Source organism: Astatotilapia calliptera, chromosome 18 (genome assembly GCF_964374335.1).
Source record: "Astatotilapia calliptera chromosome 18, fAstCal68.1, whole genome shotgun sequence".
Lineage (NCBI taxonomy): Eukaryota > Metazoa > Chordata > Actinopteri > Cichliformes > Cichlidae > Astatotilapia > Astatotilapia calliptera.
The window spans coordinates 31,603,881-31,629,000 of NC_137439.1; the positions used below are offsets into that span (position 1 = coordinate 31,603,881).

The 25,120-nt window shown below is 43.2% G+C and overlaps 1 protein-coding gene across 2 annotated transcripts in view; it reads right to left on the reverse strand.

Annotated features, from left to right (window-relative positions):
• chd7 (chromodomain helicase DNA binding protein 7) overlaps positions 1-25,120 on the reverse strand; it is a 71,602-nt gene that overhangs the window by 27,111 nt on the left and 19,371 nt on the right. For both annotated transcript variants that reach the window (XM_026150874.2, XM_026150872.2), the window contains exons 3-8: positions 24,527-24,858; positions 13,529-13,983; positions 4,389-4,530; positions 2,435-2,566; positions 1,761-1,826; positions 707-762 (exon numbers count right to left, since the gene is read on the reverse strand). In XM_026150874.2, the coding sequence (XP_026006659.2) occupies positions 707-762; positions 1,761-1,826; positions 2,435-2,566; positions 4,389-4,530; positions 13,529-13,983; positions 24,527-24,858 (1,183 nt within the window). The remainder of the gene's footprint in view (positions 1-706; positions 763-1,760; positions 1,827-2,434; positions 2,567-4,388; positions 4,531-13,528; positions 13,984-24,526; positions 24,859-25,120) is intronic.

Here is a 25,120-nt window from a genome sequence, read left to right on the forward strand (position 1 = left end):
TCAAAAGTCTGGTAAAGTCCATCACCTCCGATTTGACACCAGTGTTTTTGTGCAGATGTGTCCCCCAAACATCCAAATTAAATCTACTTCAATGTCTACATATATCAGCTCTCCTTGCCTTCTATGGCTGTGAGCTCAAAGTATTTCGGACTCTGAATCAGACAGTAGAAGCTCTCCAAACTCATGAAAAATGTATTGTTTCCGGCATATCATAGACTTAATTATTATTGAGAAAATAATTGATCCAGTATTAGTTGTATCCCTGTCCAAAGGAGGGTTAATTCTTTAAACTGCCAGGTGCTAAAATCAAAGCTGAAGCGAATCAGGAATTAAGCACACTTTATTTATGTTAAATGCTGGGGGGACTGAAAACTACATTATTTGCATGTTGGGGTCAAATTTGCTTAGAGAACAAGCAACTTTAAATTGTTTTTGTAAAATGCATTTTTACATTTCACACAGCAAGAGACAGAAATGACACAGGTATCTAATGAATGAAAAGCATTCCATGTGCTTATCATTGTGATAGGATGCAACTGCACCAGTTTTGTTAATAATGTGAGAGAGGATCTGGATCACATACTTAAAAATGTCCCTGTGTTCACTGAAATAGGTCTTTAAATAAATAGAAAAAAGAAGAACGAGGCAGCTCTGATGTGAAAGAAAAAGAGCAAAAAAACCAAAAAAAAGCCAAGCTACTACTCACAAGCCCTTGAACTTGACGTAGAACTCCTCCACCTCCACTTCCTCCCCCGACTCCCGCTGAAAAGAAAAACAATACAAAAAAGGGATCATAATCACAGCAAATACAGCAGCTGCAGAAGTGGCTCAACATTATTATACAACATGTGGTCGAAGTAGTGAAGGAGCCTGCACGTGAGTTTCACTCTGACACGTCATTCAACAGTAAACTGTCTCAAACTGAGAGAAAGGGGTGCCCTTCATGTAATGTGTAAGCAGCCTTGCACCTATTTAACATTTTGGCTACAACATGCTGATCAAAAATAAATAAGGCTGTTGAAGAAGTTTTAATGGGTTTTAACAGGAAATACTTGAACAAATTCAACTGCTAAAATCTGTGTGACTGAGCATTTTGTTTCATAAATGCATAAAAAGGGGAAATACCAAAACAGTAGCTCTTTCAAGCAAGGCTGTCCACTTTCATTCACCATTACTACTGCACACACACCCTCTACCATGCTACTACTACTGTAATGCCATGAATCATCAATCACACACACACCCTGCCTGAGGAAACGCTAGTTTGGCGTCTGGTGTAGCTAGTATTGCGGTTTTGGCTGTGTGCCAAGCCCGAGGTCAACTCTGAACAGAGCTGCAAGAGAAAAAGAGTGGTGTGAGTGTGCTTGTGCACGGGAGTGTGTTGTGGTGGTGGGCGAGGGGGTGGGGGGGATAACCCATTGGCAGCTGGCTAGCAAAGGAGAGTTGGCTGGCGATTGTGTGTGTGCGCTTGTGTTGGCTCAGGGATGATCTCTCTTTAGACAAGGCGTAGAAAACAAAGCAAGGCCGACACCTACACACAGTCAATCGCAGGCGCACACAGAGCTCAGAGCATACACATGCTGAAATATAAGGAATCTGCTTTCCAAGTGAAAACATGCTGCATAAGCAACGTATGTATGTGTAATGTGCTTATGTCAACTGTGGGAAGGCTAATCACATGACGCAAACCACGACTCTGGCCACCCTGTGGATCTGTGTATTGTGTTAGTGTCATTAGGGTGTGGATCTGTGCAGCTCACTTGTTTTTTGGAGGTGCGCATGCCCATGATCTTCTCTACAACTGGTCCTTCAGCTTCAGCCACATCCTGGAAACACAGAACAAGCAAATTCATTCACCGTGCTGGATTGTTTCATGTGATGTCTGGATTGGATACTGGTCTGATCTGGATTTAAAAAAATAATAAAAATCTAGCTCGGGTATTAGTTACATCAGGCCAATCTGTTATGTTCAATGCTGTGCGTTTACTACACCACATGTTAGCAGAAGTGCACTGGTTGCAATCCAACACAACATGAAGGAAGCTGACAGCAAAGCGTTGTCAATTTGGATGCATTTCCTCCTAACTGCCTGCTTCAACAACGTTTACTTCCTATATTTGCTGTAGTTGTTGAACTAGCTGCAAACCAATCAAATGATTCGAGATGAATGCAAAGCTCACTCTTAATATATTCATCACTCCACTTATGGTAACATAAGTACATGGACATTGTCAACAACTTGATTACAATGATTTCACTTCATGTGTCTCTTGCCAGCTTCGTTCCACATTTCAGTACATCAATGTTCAAATGCAGCCTTACACATGTTATTCCAAACGGGCAAATATGACAAACAGCATCATTCAATCGCGTCATTTAGCTTCTGACAAGTGGTTCACTGAAGACAAACCAAAAACTGAAATCTTGGCTGCACCTGTTGCTGCGATGAGGACGATGGAGACTTTGGCGATGGCGAGTCGTCTCCGCTGTCATCGTCTTCAGAGATCCTGAACTCCAGATCCTCTGTGTACCTCTTCCTCTTCACCTGACGGCTAGACCGACGCTTCTGATAAACAGAGGGAGAGTAAGAACATTTAGGCTACGTTCACACTGGACGTCTTAATGCTATTTTTGATCAAATCTGATTTATTTTTGTCTGTTTGTTCACACTACAAATAAAATGTGACCGTAAACGCGCTCTAGGGTGAACGGTTCACGGCTCTCAAAGCAGCCCACATGCGCAAAAGAAGACGTCACACACAAAGCGTGTTTACGGAAGAAAAAAATGGCGGCTACAGAGCTAGTAGGTGTTGTTGCAGCAGTCTATCAATTTCTGCACAGTCGTAACCGACAGAATTTTGACAAATTAATTAGAGAAAGGACACTGAGAAAAAAGAGAGCCCGTGCTTTAACAATGGCCACCATGCTTTCTTGTTTGTCTTCTCCGGTGCTGATAATTGGCATCTGTCTTATGTCAGTGACGTAAAAGAGCAAAAAAACAGCAGTCACTTTCGAAAACATCAGTATGTATCGGATTCAGTAACACATACGAAAGTGACCCAGGTCAGATTTGAAAATATTGGATTTGTGCTGTTCAAACTGTCATAGCAAAGTCGGATTTGATGCACTTTCGCCTGCAGTGTGTAGCCTTAGTCATCTGCGAGATCTCAGTGATTTTTGCCTTCCTCCTTCCACTAACTGTACAGCAAATTAACTTAAAAATTCTGATGACACTCATTGTATTGTATATTTCCTCCTTTTTCTATGCTTCACTACACTTTACTACATGCTGTACAAAGTGAGCCACTTCACTGCCACTTGCTGTAGTGGTTCTACTATATTTACTCCTCTTCCTCAGGTGGAGACAGGTGGGGACTTCACCTATTTTACTTATTTTATCCAGCCGTTTTGTTTTAGTGTCATTTTTTGATTCGATTTTGCTTTGTACATTTATTACATTTTTATTTAGCATTTTATTGTGGTTCTTTTTAGTCTTTTAATTTATTATTTATTGTGCAGAATATTTTTCTACTTCACTAATTTAATTCTATTCTACTTTCTTAGATATATAACACAGATTTCATTGTTGTTGTATGCGTTTACTGGCTGCATTTAGGCTGCTATCCCAACTTTTGGGATGAATATAATATCCTACCAAATCTGCACTGGTAAGCGGAAAATGAAGGGCTGTACGTCATCATTCACCAGGCATTATTATTTATTATTCACTATTCTGTACCATATCGCCCAGCATGTTATCCATATTTAAAAAACCAAAACCTTTACAATTCAAGGGGCTCAGAATGTTTCAACATAAGAGTGCGAAAACAAACTAGGGTAGCAGCCTGGAGAGGACATGTTTAAGGGGACATACAGCTGCTAAAGTGCTTTCCTGTTTGAATTAGAGCTACAACTCTTCATACAGCTAATAGCCAGATGCTACTCTCTTCAAGATCCACATAATTATATCTGCACATAATTTCATGAATCTGTTTATGGGTTCATGGACGCGTTCCAAATTCTAAACCAGTACTTAAAAGTATATTTTCAACTATTCTCTGCAGCCTGGTAGAGAAACTACACCACACTTGAAATGTAAAATTAAAAAAAAAAAGAAAAAAGAAAATGAATGCAGCAGCTGAAAAGTTGCTGATGATGCATGATGTCAACTTGACAGGAGGGCTTATCTGCTTGGTCTGTCAACATGGCTGGTTTACAACACAAACAGCAGACGCCTGCTGGCTCAGTGCCGTCTATCTCTACAGGCCGTGACACAGATCTGCAAAGGTTTTCATGACCTCCTGCTTTTTTAAATTACTCTGTACATGTGTTTTAGTCCTGCTTTTATGGCATTGCAAAACTTTCTACGACAGCTTTCCTTTTCATACCTGTACGCCATCATCATCCTCTTCCTCGGGTGGAGACAGAGGTGGAGACTTCACCTCAGCATCATCGTTGACCGAGAACTCTCTCTTTCTCTTTGAATCCTTCTTAGCAGCACTGGCCCCACCCTCTGACTCCACTTTTTTACTGTTACAGGATACAATGGAAAGAAGAGAGAGAGAGAAAAAACCCAAGTTAGAATGAGCTCATCAAAAAAAAAGAAAAAAGTGTCTAACCACAAAATAAAGCCATTATTCAAAGTACTACCTCTTTTACATGTGCGCGCCCTTGTCTGTCCCAAGGCAATCGCCATGTTTGATTTACCCATTTAGAAATCATTAGTGTGCCTCAGGCTCTGGCACACAGGGGGTTAATGTGATGAAAGACTGCATGGAGGCACAGGGAGAGAGGGAGCAAGAAAGAGAGGGGGTGGGGTGGAGGGCAGAAAGAAAGACCCAAAAGGAGGGAGGGAGGGAGAGAGAGACAGGCAGACAGAAAGAGAGAGGGAGGGGGAGAGCAAGGCCTGTGAGAGGAAGGGGGAGGGGCTGAGGGGACCCCAGGCTTCTTCCAATCTATGGCATGGAAAGAAAGAGGAGCTGGCTCTGTCTGAGAGCTTGTGTGCATTCACACCACAGAGGTGAGAGGACACTCGGCATCCTTCTTCTGTCTGGCACGCAGCCTCGCATTTCTACCCCTTCCAAACGGCAGATGTTTGTACGATGCAGGTTGAGTGACACCTCTGTCTGAACCATTCATCTCTAAAGTGCCAAAGACTATGAATTCACATAAGATATGCGGGAATCCCATCCAACACCCCCAAAAAGTTGTCCTTTCTTCAACAGAGCCTGGAGGCTGTTGAGCTGAGCCCAGTAAACTGTTTTATTTTAGCAGGTACAGAGACCTTGTACAACAATGGAGAGGTCATGCTGAGGCAGGGATCACACTACTGACTAGTTAATTTTCAAATGTTAATTTTTTCCTTTCTGGGTTTCAGTTTCAAAACTAGATGTATTCTGAAAATCTGACAACGAAAAGCCCAATCTTTCAAACCAGTCCGAGCTTATTAGCCTTTAACTACTCTGCACCTGCAATCTAAAAATCAGATGACAGAATACTGAGAAAACAGTATCACACCTTACTTTTTACAGCTGTGCGCACCAAAAACACTCAGAAACACAAAGCAACTCTGGTCATGATCACATAGTTTTCGTGTTAATGTAACCTAAAGCATCACCACAGATTTCACTTTTACACCCACTGTGGAATCCTAATGAAGGGTTCAGATGAAAACAAAATGCATTTTCTCCTCATAGTTGATAAAATGCAAAGACGCACACTGATGCAAATGGCTGTTGAGTGACACAAAGTTGGAAATACTTTGAAGCTGTGTAATAAACATTGTTGTACACTACCCAGTGATGGTGTTTTCCTGGCAACTACTTTACTAGTTTATTGAATGGGAGAAAAGTCTAAAAGTGAGACAACACTCAAAGTTGAAATACTGTTTGGGCATATGAAACTATGAACAAATGTCTGTAACACAACACACACATAAGTTTGGTAGTGTAACTCCAACATGATCTAACAATACTTTGAGCACAGGGTCAAAGTATTTTCAACTTTTTGCCGCTCGCCAGGCTTCTGCATCATTCTGCATTTTGTGCATCAGTTGTGAGAAAACCTAGTTTCATCTGAATCCATCATATATTACAAAAAAACCTAATTTGTAGGCAGCAAGAGTGTGCCATTTATTTTTGCATGAAAATTGCAAGCAATAATTTAGGTCTTCAGTAGTACTTTGGAAGGAAAATGGTCCCACGACTGACTTAGGGTTGAATATTTGTGGGTTTTGAAACAGTCCGAAAAAACAAACAAACAAAACTACAGCAACTTTATTTGCTAGAAACCTAGGAGGTATCATTCATACTTGTTTCAAACAGGATCAGGATCACCTGATTCTTGGTAGGTGCATAATTTTATACTTTTCACGATAAACACAGAGTGAACAACGTTATCTTCTTAGATTGCTTTCATCACTCCACTTGAGACCTCACCTTTGAGACACTACATGGCTTATATAGAGCAAACAATCAGAAATACTGCATAAAGCTTCAATTAACAGTTACTGGAAGACTTGACCCACAAGTTACAATCTGCAGCAATGGAAATGTACAATGGTATTCTATGACAAAGTGGCTGACACCTGCCTGCAAAGAGAACTTTGCAGTGGATAGTTGTTTTTTTTAAAATATGTTGTTACATAAAAGTTACTTTTGAAATAACTGGCTACAGATGGAATCCATGATTTTAAATAAAAAGTCAATGCTGGCAAAAATTTGAAGGCTAAGGACACTGCATGTTGATAAAAGACAAAAAAAGTACTGTTAAAAGGTTTCATAAGTGATTAGCTGGCAGCGGGGATTAGCAAATCCAGCTAATTTGCAAACATGGAACTGGATCCACAATCAAACTGACTATCTAAACCAAGCTTTACACTCCACTTTACAACATGTTGATTTATTTCAGAGTAAAAGTTATGTCAGGCCATCAGGCAACAGCAATTTGTTCCACTAACTAACCTACTATGAAACAGAACATAACCATTTGTGTTGCTGCCTGTAGTGTATGGCCGATCTCCTTTCTCTGCTCTGTGCCTGTGTCGCTCGTCCCCTTTCCTGCTTGGTGCCTCTCTCCCTCCTTCCCTCCTGCTCGCTCACTCACCCTCCCTCTACATCTCTCACCCCCTCTCTGTCCCTGGGGCCCTTCTCCTTTCATCCTCACGCCAAGAGCAATCACCATCTCCGTGGTAACGGCTGGTCATGTGACCTGCACCTGTTCCTCTGGCTGGTCGCCACACGCTGGAGCCATCTGGCCACACACACAAGCACGCACACAAACACACTTCTCCACTTGGCTGCCTTCTCTCTCTTCCTCCTAGCTTCGTCACGGCCCCACTTCTTAATCGCACCCTCACCTCTCTGCAGCTTTTCATGCTCAATCCATCGTCTTTCATCGTTTCAACACTCTTCTAAAGATCTGATTTTCTGTCCAGTTTAATTAGCAAAGAATATATATATCAACATTTACTTTATAAAAGGGCTAAAGCAACTTTTGCTTGAAACAAATGTTTACCTGAAAATGTGACTTTAGAATATAGTGTACTCTACTATTCCAGTATGCCTGTGGTGCAAGCATATACTTGAATGCATTATGACATCGCTACAACTGTGTTTACATGAACAAAACCCATCAAGTTCCTAAAAAGGAATAAATGAGTCAAACAAATCTTGTAAGATAGTGTAGATTCTTTTCTTGCTTCTATATCCCTGCCTGCTCCCGCTGGCTGCAAACAAGACACTCTGTTATCAACTCATCTCTTTAAGGAACTTGACCTAAGCCACCTATTACAGCATAAACCTAACATAAAAGATTCACGCAGCTACGGTTACGTCATTCACTGGTTAGCAAGAGGACGTTGCAACGCACCAAGTACGCAGACTCCAAAAAAACAAAAAACAAAAATCCAAAACAAAGTATAACAGGAAGGAATACATGGCCATCAGGCCTCCAGCTGTCCATTTCCACAACAGAGTGTAATCTAGGCTTTGGCATTTTGAAGCCTCAAGTGAGCAATAATTAGATCTGACACTGAAACCGAGGGCAGTTATTAATAGTTTTGTATTTGTTTTTTAGTTTTTGTTTTCACTTCGGTATTAGCGCAGTTAGTTGCAAAAGTGGTTTTTAGTTCATTTTGTTTGAAATGTGTTTTATTAGTTATGAAAGTTAGTATCTTCAATTATTACAATATGGAGGCCATTCATCAGGGGAAACGTTCAGGATATTCAGAAGAGACATTACAAGTCAAATATGAATCGGAAAGCCTCACATCCGTCTGGAAGTAACAAAGACTAGAACTTCAGGCACTTCCAATATTTTATCTAGGGGTTTGTTTGTTTTTTTGAGTTATTTGAGTAATTTTTAAGCCAACAATATCAATTCTGTTTTCATTTACCACTTTCCTCATTTTTTTTAATTTCCATTTCAGGCACCCACAATGGTTTTGTTGTCCCCATAATGTGGAATATATTTTTATACAAAATGTATGCTTCCCCCCCCCCCCCCAAAGCAAATAAAACCAACATGAAAGAACTGTGGTGATGTATTTGGTCAGGGCTCCACCAACGACAGCCTGTGATAAGACCAACAGTGCCACAAATCTCACAATGGGACTGCTGCTATGAGCTGTGTCTACTGGCTAACCGATAAGAATGAAGCATGAAATTACACTGTTAATTTGCTGAAAACAAAAAGAAAACAAACAAAAAAACAAAAACAAAGAAGGAAAATACAATATAAAACAAATTGTTTGGGATTGCAACAAAGAAGTAGTTGTGGCAGCAGACTTGTTTGTATGATGTGCCGTTACCATGGGCCAATGGAGACAAAACATGGGAACAAATGGCAACAACCACCCTTGTTTTGGGCATGATTCACAACAGATTATCACTGAAGAGTTCACATTCAAACTTGGCCTAACCAAGTTCATCAGCCCCATCTATGCTTACAACACTGCACAAATTGTAGTCACCTGAAGATTACATTAATAGACTGCAATGTCGTCCATCATTTTAGGTTTACTTAATAAAAGTAACGTAAAACACTGTTAGGGTTTTGTTTTTGTAAATAATGTGGTAATTTACTTATGCACACCTTCACTGAAGTAACCTGCTGTGTGTGTCAGTGAGGAGCTAATATGCTCCTTTCAGACCGGGATAAAGGAAAGACAGGAAGCCGAGCAGTGGAGTAAAATATTGGGATACAAAACGAAACCGAAGAAGAAGGGCGGAGTGGAACAGACACCTGCTGCTGTGATGAGTCATACCACTGAACCCCCATACACAGATCCACACAAAAAGTCCAGAAGGCAATGCACATACGCTTCTGTGTGTGTTCAGAAAGTGCTGTATTTGCACACAAGGTGTCTGCATGCATGTCTGCCTTCTTTGTGTGTACAGCAAACAAATCACCCTTGTGCATGCACACGTACACGCATATATGCACACACATCGAGGGAAGGGTGTGGCGCTGAGAGCTGTGTTATTTATAGATGTACTTCCTCAGAGAGGGAGCGCATGCGAGCAAGGGAAAAAGAGGATGGAGAGACAAGGCAAGGTCAAAGGAGAGGAGTGAGCTGACTGGACGAGTAAACCACCTGATTCTCCCGGCTTCGCTCACATAAGCACACACTCAGACCGTCCTGAACAGCTGAGACCATCTTCAATTTTCATTTATTTTGTCTGCTCATTAGGATCCAGTTGGCCTGCACAAATTTGTGGGGCAAATTTTTAACCTTTTCAAGCAAAACAGCTGCAATTGGAGGAACTTATTCATGCTCTCCGGTGTTAAAAACTGAATAACCATCAAGATATCCAGCAAAAAAAAAAAAAAAAAAAAACTTGTGTCAACAGGTACTGCAATCATCTAATACAGGATAAAACTTGCCTAACTAAACTCAATTTAGCTTACAACCGAGTATCTATCCATCAATGTAAGATGCTGGCAAGCATCATGAGCCTAACGTATAGGCACAGCTTGTGACAATGCCACAAACCTGTAAATAAAAGAGCAAGAACCAAATGAAAACCACTTGTGTTCAAAGGGTTAAACAGCACAGCGGAACATCTTGGTTACACTGATTAAGCAAAGACTTCAGTCTGCTCCTGTGGTGGTTTATTTGTTCGTAAGGAGATGCAAATACACACAGCAGAGAGAAAACATACTGTAGTATGGTATGGGCCACAAGAAAAACCCTTGAGCTTTGAAGATTATTTCTCTACCCACTGGTGGAAATCTCACATAAATCCCCCCAAAATGTAACGGAACATATGTGCTAGTGGCCTTGCAGAGCCTTGTCAAAGTTGGCTTTAGATCAAAAAGTTTAGCACTAATGGGTACATTTCATCAGGTTTAGAAAGGAATTCCAGCCCCTTGAAAAAGACAACACACAAAAAAAAATGAAAGCTCAAATTTATAAAAGCCTTAAGATTAGAATGCAATTAAAAACATACCATTAAAATTAATGGTATGTTGCACAGTTGTATCTACTTGTCATATAGATACAACTGTGATACAACAAGTGAGAGACCAGTGTAAAACTCCTCAGTGACAATCAATACAAGCTATATACTTACATTACAGCCAGCTGGCTGATCCAATAACTACTACAGAAAGCCTTGTTACACATCTTTGCTCCTCATCATTAAATAATTTACTGATTGTTAAAAATTATAATACGTCTGTTGAAATAAACAGGCAGGCAGTTTTGCTGGAGATAACTTTAGCAGACAAGATATGGTTAGGTGAATGGTAAATGGAGTGGTATATATTGCTTTTCCACTCAATTTAAGCACTCAAAGCTCTTTCTTGTACAAGTCTCATTCTTCAAATCCACTCACACTCAGTTCAATCTGACTGATGAGGATCAATCCACTGACGGCCCACTCACCCACCCCAGATGGCTAGTTACATTTTGCTGTGGGTAACTAGTGACAGTTAACTCATAGCATTAACTTTTTTTAATTTCAAAACAACTGACAGCAAGCCAGCAAGCCCCAGGTGATTAGATAATTGTAGATATGATTTTATCCACAGCTGGCAGCGAGCTGGCTAACCTTAGCTTACCACTCAGGTGGCGCAAAATTATATTTGAAGGATTCTAGGGATGTCACCAGAACTAATGCTTACAATACCTTTCAATCCGTAAAACAAAAGGTACTATTTTTACTTTTTATTTTTTAAATACGCTGCCTCATACCGCTGTATCAGCCAGTCTTTGATAACTGAAGGGGGCAGCATGCGCCCACAAGTCTTCTCGTATAGCCTTAGACGCAGCAGAAGGACGACATATACAAGCACCGGAAAAAATACATGTACAAGATGTATTTCACTGATAAGAAATGCAGTAGGAGTTGGGTAATAACTGCATAAAGGTAACATGCAAATGAAGGTATCATTCTTTTCAGACCAAAGGAAGAAGTGCTTGCTTTCGGAAAAGCACCTACAGGACCAGCATCTAGTCAGCAAGACCCATTTCTTTCAGGAACTCATAATACAAATTTTCTAATAGACACTTTGAGTTGCAAAAACCATGTTCACAAGTCATGGTTTGCAAGAAACCATGACTTGTGAAGAGCTCAACTTAATGAAAGCAATGACAAACTTCTTCTCAAAATATGGAGATTTACTGTTGCCTTGCTCATGTGCTCAAAACTTCACTCCTCAGTCCTCGGCTTAAATTAGAAAGACAAAGGAAGGGGGAACAAGGGGAGGGCAGTGAAGAGGAAAAGATGAAAGGATACACTCCTCTTTGTCAGGAAGGGGTGGGACTGGAGGGAGGAGAAGGGAAACGAGAAGAAAGAATAAAACAGAAGATAGTTGGGTGATTGCAGAGGTCCACCATTTTAGAGCAGCAGTGAATGGCCAGCAGCCATTATTATGCTAAATTAACCTGGGAGCTCCAGGCCGCCACTCAAGATGGAGGAAAGCCTGACAACAGATAAGAGCTAGTTTACCAACACACACACACACACACACACACACACACACACACACACACAGAGTTGAGAATGGACTCCTCACCCCCACATTTCCCACTGCCCTCACACTCACACAGTGTTGAGCTCAGGGTGTGGATTGGTCAGCAGCATGGCCTTCATTACCATTAGACGCAATTTTCTGCCACAAAGATTAGCAATGGCCCCTCCCCCAACACATGCATTCGCCCACACACACACACACACACACACACACACACACACACACACACACACACACACACACACACACACACACACACACACTGCCCACCACCCCCACATTACACACACACTCGCTCCAGCTGCCTCCCCCCTCTTTCCACATGCCCAAACTCTTTTCCAGTGGCCGGTGCATGCACACACACCTCCCCCAGTGTTGACCCCACTTGCTGCTTTGGCCCTCCCTCTTCCTTGGGATAAAAGACTCCAAGAGGAAAGAGAGATGGGCCACGGACTACGGAAGAAGGAGAGAGAAATGGGGGGCCATCCTGACACATTCCTCAGACCGATCGAGTTTCCACCTTCACAATGAAACCGCTGCTGATACTCTCATACGCAAACACCCTGAGCTCTTCTTGCCCAGGAAGGCTCTCTGACTGACTGGAAGAAACCAAGGGAAAGAGTAGCCACCGATTCAGAAAAACAGCTGTTTAAACGTGTATTTCTTAGGGAAAGTGAAAAAGGGGATGTGATAAATGAGAGAGGAAGGGTGTGAAAAGGCAGGGATAAGACTACAGAGTAAACAAAGTGAACTGAAGGTGATATCGGCAATCGCTGATAGGTGCTGGAAGTTACTCATCTATAACCTTGTACAGGAAGTTTAAACAGGCCCTCACTCTTCCTCCAGAATTAAATGTGTAATACTGAATGTTAAAAACGGTGGCAGTTTAATTTTTATTAATAACATTAACAAAAATGTTATTCGTGTTGTTCTTCAGAGACTTTCGACTAAAAACCAAAAACGAGTTCTTGGCTCTTCTCTTTGTTTAAAAACGAAGCCTGACTCTGTTTTAATATTAGCGGTAAATGCAACTGATCCTCAGATGTGCCCATTAGCAGGCCTTTGATCACTAACTCACACTTGTACACAGGGTGCAGCGGCTCACTGCTCAGGAGTTGTGACCCTTTTGGTTCCCCGTGCTTGCCCATGATGGGCCTAGAGATGTCTGTCTGTATCTGCACATACTATTTTTGTGCATTGCATCTACACTCAAGACAGCTTCAGCATTTGACATTAAAATCGAGATATCTCCAGCATGCTGAACTTCAGCACTTGAAATGTTACCCACATGACCCGAGACTGCCCGAGCTACCCTCCTCAAATTGATCTGCTTCTGTTTTCATGTGGAACTGAAATCTTCACAGTTCCACTTAGTGGTTAATGGTGCCAAATGCACCGTTGGGACGCTCTGGACATGAGCTCTTTACAGCTGATGAGAAATAAGCCCTTTCACCTGTTACCTGACACTTTAATCTGGTTTACTACAGTGACGTCCCACTCAACACCAACTATGACACACACAGTGACCGTAATAGTGCATTAGTCCTACCTGGTTTTTTTGGGAGTCTTGGGCTTGGGTGTGGAGCTCTTGGCCTTCTTCTCCTTGGGCTCTTTGGGGGTCTTGGGTGTTTTGGGCGTCTTCGGGGTCTTGGGCTCTTTGCCCTCAGTCTTCTCCTTTGGTTTCTTTTTCCGTTTTTTCTTCTCTTCCACCGGTGGTGAACTTCCCTCTAAAAGTTCTGTGCCAGTAATGTGTTCACCACCATCACTTCCTGTTCCTGGAAATTCAGACTTTACGTCTTCCTCGCGTCCTTCTCCCGCTTTCTTCCCTGTACCTTCTTCCTCTCCATCCACTACTTTTGCCTTCTTCTTCTTCTTCTTTTTTGGCTTGGTCTCCTGGTCGTTGGGCTTCTCTGTGCTGATAGGCTGACCGGGGGCACCGGCACCAACTGTTGGCCTGTCAGGAACCGCCATCAAAACGTCACCTGACGGGTCCGTGGGGGAATGCTAACAGGAAGGAGAAAGACATGCAAGTTACTCGTCAATTGAAAATTAGAGGCACTGAGAGAATAATACATACATTTACTATAACAAATTACAGAGAAACTGAACATAGCATTAATGTAGACAGTCCAGGAATGGTGCAAAGCCGCTGCCAGGAGATCAGCTGATCTCAATGCAAACAAGATGTATGCAATGTTATATAGTGTGCGCCATTCATGTTGCCTTAGCAGGGCCCCATTTTCTGTGCATCTACAAGCAGCTTTACAGTCCACCTCCACCCAGTCTTCCGCTTTCATGCTGCATCTAGTTTAGTGTCTTATCAGTTATTATTGATGCCTGTTCTCTGCTGAGGTCTTACGCTTGCTCTCCCTACCTCTGGTCATTCCCTCAAATATATTTACATATATTGGGATGCTCTCAGGAAGTAGAGCAGTTCATCTACTGATTAGGAAGGTTGGTGGTTCAATCCCTGGCTGCTCCAGTCTGCATGCCAAACATTATTGTCAAGATACCAACTCCAAGTTGCTCTCCAATACATCCATCGGAGTAAGAATGTCTGTGATTGACAGATAGGAAGCACTTAATAGAACAAAGTGTTTGTGTGAATGAGGCAATAAAGCGCTTCGAATGCTCCAGGAGAGAAGAAAAGCGCTATATAACAATTTACCATTTATTCCAACAATCTCAATTTGCTGACATGTGAGGGATCTTTTATTGAGGCTATGATTATTATTTTCTCACTGATTCATTCAAAAACTGTGGCAAAAAAGTACCCAGAAATACACAGGAGTACCTGAACAGGCCAATAACAAAAAGGTGTACCACATCAGTGCAGAGTTTCAGAGTTAAAATCTAACTACAGCATAAATATACCACAGAAGCAGAAAAACAAAAACAAAAAAACTGGGGCTCAAACACTGATTACTCTACCATATGATCGTGTTCTGCCTGCAGACAAATATAAAATTGTAAATTCTCAAATGAAAGAATTTTTGTTTTTTTGTTTAAAATGACCTCGGTGGTTAATCAACCTTATCAGTTTAATTAACCCATCCGGTCTAGATGGGCCTGGGCCCCCTTTCCCTGGCGGGTCGCGGAGTGTGGGAGTGCCTACTGGGGTCAGCGGGGGAGCTGGCCCCAGGGAGGGGTTACCTGCCCCTCCCTTCCTTCCCTCCCCATCTCCAGCTGCCTCTCTCTTCCCGCTCCACCACAACCACCCACACATGCAGGGCCTTGGAGTAGGGGTATGTCACCAGGGTGCAGAGGAGGCTACCCCCCCCTCTGTCCCCTTCTGGCTGCCTCTGCCTCAATTTTATTCCACAACTTAGACATTCACATTATTCACACTCTCACTACACATACATATAGGATCTTGGGGGTGGGCACAATCACGGAGTCCAAATTACCATCAGGGTGTACACCCCACCCCTGGCGTCGTTGCCCACCTCTCAATTTTAAATACACTTAGACATTGAGGGCTATCAGGAGGGACTATGCGCTTACCTGCTGCTCCTTGGCAGGTAGCTCCATGCCCTCCTGGGTTTTAATTGCACCTTAGAACACACATGCATCAACACTACAATGAGCGGGTGGAGGGAGGTTTGGAGTCTTTTCCCACCCCCATTCTCTGTGGCCTGCTGGAGCGGGAGGGCTAGGTGGAGTTGGCCGTCCGACTGCGGTCTGGAGTGTGGGGCCTCCCTGCTGCTACGGAGTCGGGGTGGTCTGCCTCTCCCCACCGCAGGGAAAAGGGTAACACCACCTGGGTCTGGGTGCAGTTCCCCCCTCCAGGGGCAAGGGTACCTAGACCCGGTTTGTAGAGTACGCTTGGGGAGTGTGATTGTGTGTACAGCGTCTCTTTATGTCTGTCTCCACGTTGGTTGAGTGTGGAGTGAGTGCATATGAGAGCATGAGGGTGGGAATGGATGTTTGTGTCTTTGTGTGCCTGCATGTCTGTGTCTATATGTCAGGTTGGGTATCAGACGCCACCTCTCTGGGGACACCTCAGGCCCTCCAAGGTTTGGAGGCCTATCTCCACCCACCACCACTTCCCCTGCCAGTGGTGGACTCCCTCAGGTGTCGGTGCGTTGGTGGTTCTTTGTGTCTGGGGGTGGGCGTCCAGGTACACACCGGCTCACTCCTTGGCGGCCGCTTATCGGGGCCTGGAGCCTGGGGCTCGCTCGGGCCCCTTCGGGGGTGGGGTGCCCCCGGCCTCTCGGCTTGGGGCTCGGTCACTCAGGCACAGCTGGCGGCCGGCGGAGCTCACGGGCGCATCACTGCAACTCCCCCTGGCTTCTGCTCCGCGGCTGCTGAGTGAACCCTCATCTGGGACTCTCCTCAGCTCTTACTGGGACAGTGGCGCGGCTGCCCCTCTGTTGGTCTTCCATGGTCTCTTGTGTTCTGGGGGCCTCTGGATGTCTGGAGTTTTGATCTCCTCCATACCTGCTTCACACCCTGGAGGACGGGGCTGTGGCCCCCCCACACTCCCTAGCAGATCGTTACACGGAGAAACCTTTGGAATACAAGCGCGCTGATCCACACAGGTATGCACACGGGTGTTCACTGCTCGTAGACCCAAATTACACCTTTCTTGGCTGCTACTTCGAAGCACATCTGTCCTGCGTGCTGCACAACAACATTGAATATTTAGTATTTACTGCTGTTTACACTTAGCTAGATTAATGCGATGGTGTTGTGTTTAGTATGTTGCTTTGTTTCTTTTTTTTTTGTCTTTTTTTGCTTGTTTTCTATTCTTCTCTCAACAGGTGATCCAGGAGATTTTTATTTTTTTTTCTCCCCCCCTTTCTTACTGTCCCTCTCCCCTTCTGTTTTTCCTTTCCTTCCTCTTTCTTTCTCCCTTTCCTATCCCTCACTCATGTCTGTCCCGTCTGTAACATCTGAAAATAAAATATAATAAATAATAAAAACAAAGATCGACCAAATGGACCAATACGGCAATGCCACGATGATCCATTTGGCAAAGTAAATCCATTGGGTATCCTTGTTGGTCTTCAGACAACAATTCTGATGGCTAAAGAACCAAATGGGACAGGCGAAAAAAACAAAAAAAACCCAAAAAAAACAAACCAATTTATTATTTTTGGATTACTGATTATAAATCTACTAATCATTTAAACTCTAAAACGAATAATCTCAAATGCGGACTGGCTTCACTGCTGGTTCACCTGTCAATCAATACTGATATAAATTCTGCAGGGTGGGGTATGAATCTGTCAGTAATGGCAGACCAGAGCAGAGGGGGAGAAGGGACTCAATCATCCATCCATGAACACGGCTGCCACCTCCTCCCTCCCTTCAACTCCCTGTTGCTGCAGCTTCCGCCCCCTCCTGCCTCGACTCCAGCAGCCTAACCTTAGTAAACAAACTGGCTGACACTTCATCTTTCCTCCTGTCTCCAGCAGACTAAATCCCATCTCCTTGCTCCTTCTCCCCTCCACCACCACCACCACTTCTTTGCTCCCAAGTAAGCTTTCTGTGACAGGAAACTGGTTACCAGCTGTTGGGAGCCTTTCCAACTGCCTCTCCTCTTTCTCCCTCTCTCTCTTCCATCCCTCCCCCCTTTCTCTCCCTCCAGCTGCTCAGGGTCCCAGTAGCAGATGGGAAATCAGGCATCATGACACGAATAAATTATCTCCATACTTCAAAAAGGCGCAGCGAGGGAGCGTGTGTGTGTGTGTCATATGAGAGCAAGAGACCAAGCCTTTGAGAGTGTGTGTTTGTGCGTGCATGTGTAACACATGTGTGCAGTTGTGTGTGTTTCAATGAAGTGTATGAGCATCAGCAAGTTTACAGCAAAATGCCTCAGCAGCGCACACACACAGCTTGTTCACTTGGAGGAGGAAGCGCTTGCTATCACTGCAAGTCCACTTCCATCAGGAGAATGCAAATATGTGTGTGCGGACACACACACACACACACACACACACACACACACACACACACACACACACCTAACTACTGCAAGGTCACATCACACAAACCTCTACACACATGCACACAAACACCTGCTGACACACACGTAAACTGAGCCTTTTAGGCACACAAACAGGAGGGGAGTGAGGGATCGAGAGAAAGAGGGAGAGATGGCGAGGGGGGATGTGGTGCCAAGAGATAAATCTGTCCTCCTGCCAAGCTTCCTAGATAATCAATCACAGGAATGACAATGGAGACACACACAGTGTGTACACAAACACACATGTTCGAGTGCTGCGTCAGGTTTGGCGTTCTGCAGGGTGAATTCATCTGCCATTTCCACAGGTACTGGTTTAAATCCAGTGTTTCCATCAACAATGGAACGTTTTATTGTTCTTTTCTGAGACATGATCTCCATTCACTTCCAAAACAGATTGTAATATCATACCCAATAATTGGATTTCATAAAAGGGGGGAAAATCCTTAAAAGACCACCAACAGAAGAGCTGCATGGCTAATGTAACAGATTCAGTAGGTGAAGAGCGTCAAGTGTCAGCTCTCAGCGAACAGAGGGGAGGACAGGAGGGGAGAGTGTGAGGATGAAGGTGAGTGAGAGGAGAGAATAGTGCCATGGTTAAATCAACCAGGCAGAAGCACTTAATATACACCTATTACGCTCACATCTTGCTCCATGTTTTTATTGTTTGACTCCACTAAAGCTGCACTTCTTGATTCACAGTTCAAAATCTTTATCACACTGTGGCAGACTACACATTTGATTAACAACTGAAAGAATCCTGGAAAATCGGTTATAATATCCTGGGATGTGGTGCAGCCCCTCCATTTATCCTCCATCTAAAACAGTTTAAGCTCATTCTCCATTAAGCCAACTTTGTTCTAATTGACCTCATTGACAACTCGTCAGTAATAAGTCAAAATATCAGAAGAAAACTGAACAGTGTCCAACATTTGTCACGTTTTGTGACTATGGTATAAAACAGAAATTACAAGATCAAAATTTAATCACAGTGATTATATTCTGATAATTATTAGAGCAACATTGAAGCACAAGCTTTGATCAGTTAGTTCTCACACAGAAATGGTTGCGTAAGCTTAATGTACTGGGTATGAGGTTAACTTTTTAGAATCTGAGAATCTTTATTAAAATGTAAATTTCTGAACAAATCCCAGATTCACCTGATTAACTCAAGAGAATCGGCCCAACTGGTTAAAAAGGGGAGAAAGGATTCACATTCTAATTATATCTGTATCTATATCTCTATATCATATCTAGGATTGGGCGGTATAAACGGTATATGGTAGAAACAATATGAATTTGGCCAATGGTAGAGATTTAGACTATACCGCTCCACCGCGATAGCGCATGTTGATGGTGTCATCAAGCTGCGCCCGTTTTGGTCGAAAGCATTGCAGCAGCTGCAAGCAATATCATCTGCAAATTATGTCGGGCGACAGTAATAGTGAAGAGAAAAGCATGTTCTGGAATATGAGGAAAGCCGAAAACTGCGCTTCCTCTACTTCCGTACCACTGACTAATGTTGAATTCTCTGGCAGCTGCTCTATTCCCATGTTGTTGCAGTATATGAATGACTAACCTCGTATTATGGATGGATTATCTCAGTTATTCTCCTGACTGAAGTTTGGTCCTTTTACAGCATCCTGCCATGCGATTGCATTTGTCCCTAACCATCGGGAACCCTCACGTTAACTTTTATCAAGTGGAAAAAAGTTAGCGTTCATCCTTCAGCTTATGCTAACATAGCTGTGTCGCTAGCGATTACGTAGCACATCATTATATACCAGCTAGTCCAACTTCAGTAACCCTACAAAAGTCACTGCTCTTTATTTTCGGTCTTCATTCATGTTGGAAGTGATAGCAGAGCTGTACGTTTGAATTTTTCAGAAATCTCTCAGTCAGAACCAGAGATGGGCAGTAACGCGTTACTGTAATCTGTTTACTTTTTTCAAGTAACGAGTAAAGTAAGGGATTACTATTGCAAAAATGGTAATTAGATTACCGTTACTTTCCCGTAGGAATGCTGCGTTACTGCGTTACTAAAACCGTGATTTTTTTGCGAGAATGTCTCACGACAGTGACGTAAGCGAGTGCGACGTTCGTGACAACAGCTGTCTGCAGATCAACAATGGATCATATATGAGCATGCAGCGTTTAAAGCGTGGAAGTACTGACCTTACTTGGAGTTTGATTCCATAAAAAGTGACAAAAACATTAGTGTCCGTTGTGTGTGGGAAGAAAACTTATTTTTACTCCGAACCCCCCCCCCCCCCCCCCAAAAAAAAAAAACCCCCTAAACAAGCTCCGAGTGCGCAACGTCGTAATGGGAAATTCACAGAGAAACTCGCGGATTCTTCCACTGACCGCTGCGCCACACCTGCACTAGAGCACACCTCCACCTACCCCACTCCTGCTTTACAGGTGAAAATAGAGCAAGAGGACTGCTAGTCTTTGATTTTATTTACTTTCTGCTGTGTTTTACTTGCATCTATTTGAAAGACTGAGTGTAAACACAAAAAATATTTTATTTTATGTGCTGGAACGTGCAGAAAATAGGTTTAAATGTTAAACTAATTTCTTCAAGTCAGAGAATGGTGCATATAATTTAATTTTTGCTTGACGCATAAAGTTAAAAGATTAAAACTGATAAAACAAGTTTAAAAAAAAAAAAGAGAGACTTTTCCATTTGATTACATTTTGTATGATGGATTATGCAGAAAAAGTAGAATTGGGTTGAAAGATCTATCGCTTTATCACCTATTCAGGTTGTAAATCGTGTTTTTAAAAGTAACTAAGTAATTAATTACTTTTGAAAATAAGTAATCAGTAAAGTAACGGGATTACTTTTTTGGGAAAGTAATCAGTAATTAGTTACTGATTACTTTTTTCAAGTAACTTGACCAACACTGGTCAGAACATGGTATGTCATGTTCAGGTGGAAACTAGCGAGCTAACTTCCTGCTAACTATTAACTCGGTTAAATTTAATAAATTCTGTTTTCATGGATGTCTGGATGTTAAACTTAATTGTTAAACCTGGTAAAGCAGCAACACTGATCATTTTATTAAAGATGAACGAATTTAGGCAGTTTTTAACTCTCAGTGATGCCACAGTGATCGTTTCACTTTAGGACCTGAAGCAGACGGAGTTTTGCACCCAGATTACTCCGCGAGGCTCCTGACTACAGTAGCCGTAATGCTCCAACAATCCATCAAGCGGTGCGGCTTCGTAGCTTACCAAAGTCATACTAAAACATTTTGACAGATTTTTGAGCGCCGTGCACCACATAAAATCGGTTCAAGGTCAGTAAGCACAACCAGAATTCATACATAAGGCGCACCGGAGCATGTTTCAAATTATACCACAATATGGATTTTAGGCCATATAGCCCAGCCCTAATCATATCTAATTGGTTAGATCAATGGCAGTCACTAGACCAGGGGTGGGCAATCTCAGTCCACGAGGACTGGTGTCCCTGCAGGTTTTAGATGTGTCCTCGAACCAACACAGCCGATTTAAATGGCTAAATTAGCTCCTCAACATGTCCTGAAGTTCTGTGTGTTGACCCCAAGGTGAGATCTAAAACCTGCAGGGACACCGGCCCTCGTGGACTGAGATTGCCCACCCCTGCACTAGACTATAATGTAAAAATTTGCAAATGTTAGCAACTCTCAGCCTGAATTGTCACCTTTTGGGACAAGGTGACTGTGGCTAAGATGGTGTCAATGCCTCTAAAAGGACACATGCTTCTTAACCTCCTAGGACCTGGCGTCCACATATGTGGATATCACATTTTGGGTTATTTAGACCAAAATACTCAATTTTGCTCTACAAGGGCCTGATATCCACTTACGAGGACATTATACTGCTACTGTTCTATCGAAATTTTAAACGACTATCCTCATAAGTGGCTCTCATTTTTCTCAGAAACAAAAATTAGGTAAAAAAAATAAAAAATAAATTAGTAATTCTTTGTTTTTACATTCATCAGGTCCCAATCAGCCCAAATATCAAAGAAATTAAAAATGCATGCCGTGGAAGAGTTTGGGTTTTAGGAGGTTTAAGGAATTTTTAACACCAGAAATTCCTTAAAAAAGAAAAATGGTGCATTTCTTTCACAGATATGAACACTGGTGATCTGGAAATTTCAGTTTAAAATATAATGCAAGAAAACCTGGATGCTTACACTTAAAACATAGTCCTGAGTTTGACAACTTAAGCAAAGGTCAAGTGAGCCATATGCTGAGGGGATAAATACTGCACACCACTTTGTTATATTATTCTAATAACATAAACTTTGCTTGCTTTTGTTGACACTTTATGTGTAAGATGGGGAACATGTTCTTTTTAGAGAGAAGATTCAATACAAACAAATTTCTATCCTGATGGAACCGGTTTCCCACCTATAGCACAAGGGCTCACTGACTCACTGGTTTTATGAGTATAAAAGGATGTGAATCATACTGTGGCCTTCTCAGTCACCAGTATAACACAGATAAACAGCTTTAGGAGACTTTGGACTGTCATGTAAGGCAGTGCTATCCAACAACATAATCAAAGCACCAATGAGGAGATATCAGGAACAACTGTACTGCCCGAAGAGGTACTAGAACAAAACACTTTTTTCCTTAACCTCTAACATGTCTATGTTGTTATAAAGTATATATGCCTATAACTTGTATAGACATATATATATGTAACAAGTACAAAGTCATACTATCTGCTGTCAATCTCCATTGATCATTTTCACTTAGTTTGACTTTGTGTGTCCAGTGAATCCAGAAGACAAGTGTCCATCCCAGCATCCATCTATTATTATAGACAGACAGTTCAGATGGGATAAATTTCAACTTTACCAAGAGAAAAATCAATGAAAAATGAACTGTGCTCGTGTGTTGAGTAAGCAGTCAGCTGCAGAATATTTTCATTCGCCGAACTTCGAAAAAACGAGCACCCGGCGTCTTCATATCAAAGCAGCATTTCCTCAAAGCTACAGAACCCCAGTAAGCTAGATGTATAGCAGAGCAGGGGGAGGGGTAAGACAGGCGCGTTATATGTCAACTAGAGTGCTGCACACAACATAGTGTGCGTGAGATGTAGAATAAAGGTCACACCCCAGCACTCTGCCAGAGCTTTGACCTTGAGCTGCTGACGAAGGCACGCGTGCATGTGTGCGTGCATGTGTAATAACCATGCTTAGTGAACAGATGGAGCTTAGAGTACCAGACATGCAGTCATCATGACTGACTGACCAGCTTGGTGTGTGTGTCTGTGTGTGGGGCTCTTTCTAACAAGTGCATCATGAGGCGCACAGAAACCTTGCTTCCCGGGCCACATGCACACGCTACTCTAACTCCTCTAGTTAGGCTATCCCATTTCTCAAGGCACATTCACTATTCCGTTCCAGAGCACCGTTGGTGTGTGTGTAATGACGGGGGCTGCTGGGCCTGCAGCTAGAGCCAGAATGGCAGAACGGCACATGCAGTGCATGCCCCAGTGAGGAGCAAGGCTCACCAGTCAACCTGGCATGTAGGTCAGGAGTGCTGGATAAATTAAGTGTGACGGCTGAAATGTCAACCACTGAACACAGCGATGTAGGCTTGGAAGTGGGGAGGTGGGGAGGCGTGGGGGTGGAAGAGAAAATGGGGACTGGATCTTTGGGTGTGTATGTCCATAGGGCTGCTATTGTGTGTGAATGGGTCAGTGGAGAAAGGGGGCTTTGAGCAACAAAACAAGCTAATGGAAGGCGAGGACACGTGACGCAGGCAGCAATGGTGGCAGGCGGCACTCAAACCCACAAACGTGCTGGTCGCCACTGAGAATGTCTTCCCACCATTCCTGTCCTCCCTTCACTTGAGATTTTCTTTCGGTTTTTCACTTCTTTCCTCTTAATGTTTTTTTTCTCTCACTCCAAATCACTTAATCACACCCCATCCTCACGGTCTCCCTGTTGTCCAAACTGTCTCTCTGCACATCCGGCTACACAACATTAACTTAATGATGGCACCCCTGAAAAGGAGAGGACAAATAGTAAGACAGACAGGGAGAGCGGAAAGAGAGGAGACTGGGAGGAGAGAGACAGGAAGGGAGGTTTCCTCTACAGAGGAGGGGGATAGTGGAAGCAAGGGGGAGGAGAAATTATGCTAGTGGCGCCTCTGTGCATGCGTGTGCACGCGTGTCGCAGGATATGCAGCTCACAGGAAATAAGCGGCTGCAAAAATCCATACCCCCTCCCCCCACCACACACACGGAAACACAACCACCGTGCACAAGGCCCGCAGCAGAACACACAAAAGGAAAAAAAAAAAAACATGAACAAACATACACAAAACCCCAGTGAGCCAGTGCCCAATGCACCGCTGTGTTCTCAAATGTCATGTACAGACACACACACACACTCCTGCACACACATACACACTTCCCTTACACTCCAAATACACACATTCCCCCACCCACATGAAAAATAAACATTCACATAAAATACACCCACACATGAAAACAAATGCACATAGTCTTGATCTCACTCACACATACTCAGCCTTGCTACCACATCAAAGTGTCTGTTTGACGGAGACTCACCTGTATGTGAGGCACTTTCTGTGGGGTAAGAGGGGGTGAGGAGAGTGGGTGGGAGGCAGAAGGTGGAGGTGCCCACGGGTGGGAGGCCTGGTTGGGGGGAGGGGGCGTGCTCTGCAAGTGATGAGGGTGTGAGGGCAGGTGTGTGTGCTGCGTCTGAGGGCTCTGAGTGGGTGGCCCAAGGCCCTGGTTTGGAGCCGGGATTCCATGTTGACCAACAGGCGGTCCCTGAAAACTCATGGGTGCCGGCTGCATATGCTGCCCACTTCGAGAGGCCTGCTGCTGGGTCTGGAGTAGACGCTGGTCTCCGCCCTGGCTTGCGGGGGCTTCGTGCCCTGGATAAAGCAACAGGACAAAAAAGGAAAAAACAAACAAACAAAAAAAAGAATCATTATCGTCGTGTCACCCTTGTCAACTATTTAGATGGAATCAAGGCAGTATTCCTTTTTACCCTGTGTTTGATAATGAAATTCATCTGAACACTTTGATGCCCCCCCCCCAAACAGATGTGGACATACTCTTACTTTTCCATATTTTGATCATTTCTCTTAAACAAAAGTCACATTTCAAGTATCATGGCATCAAATCATGTGCCTG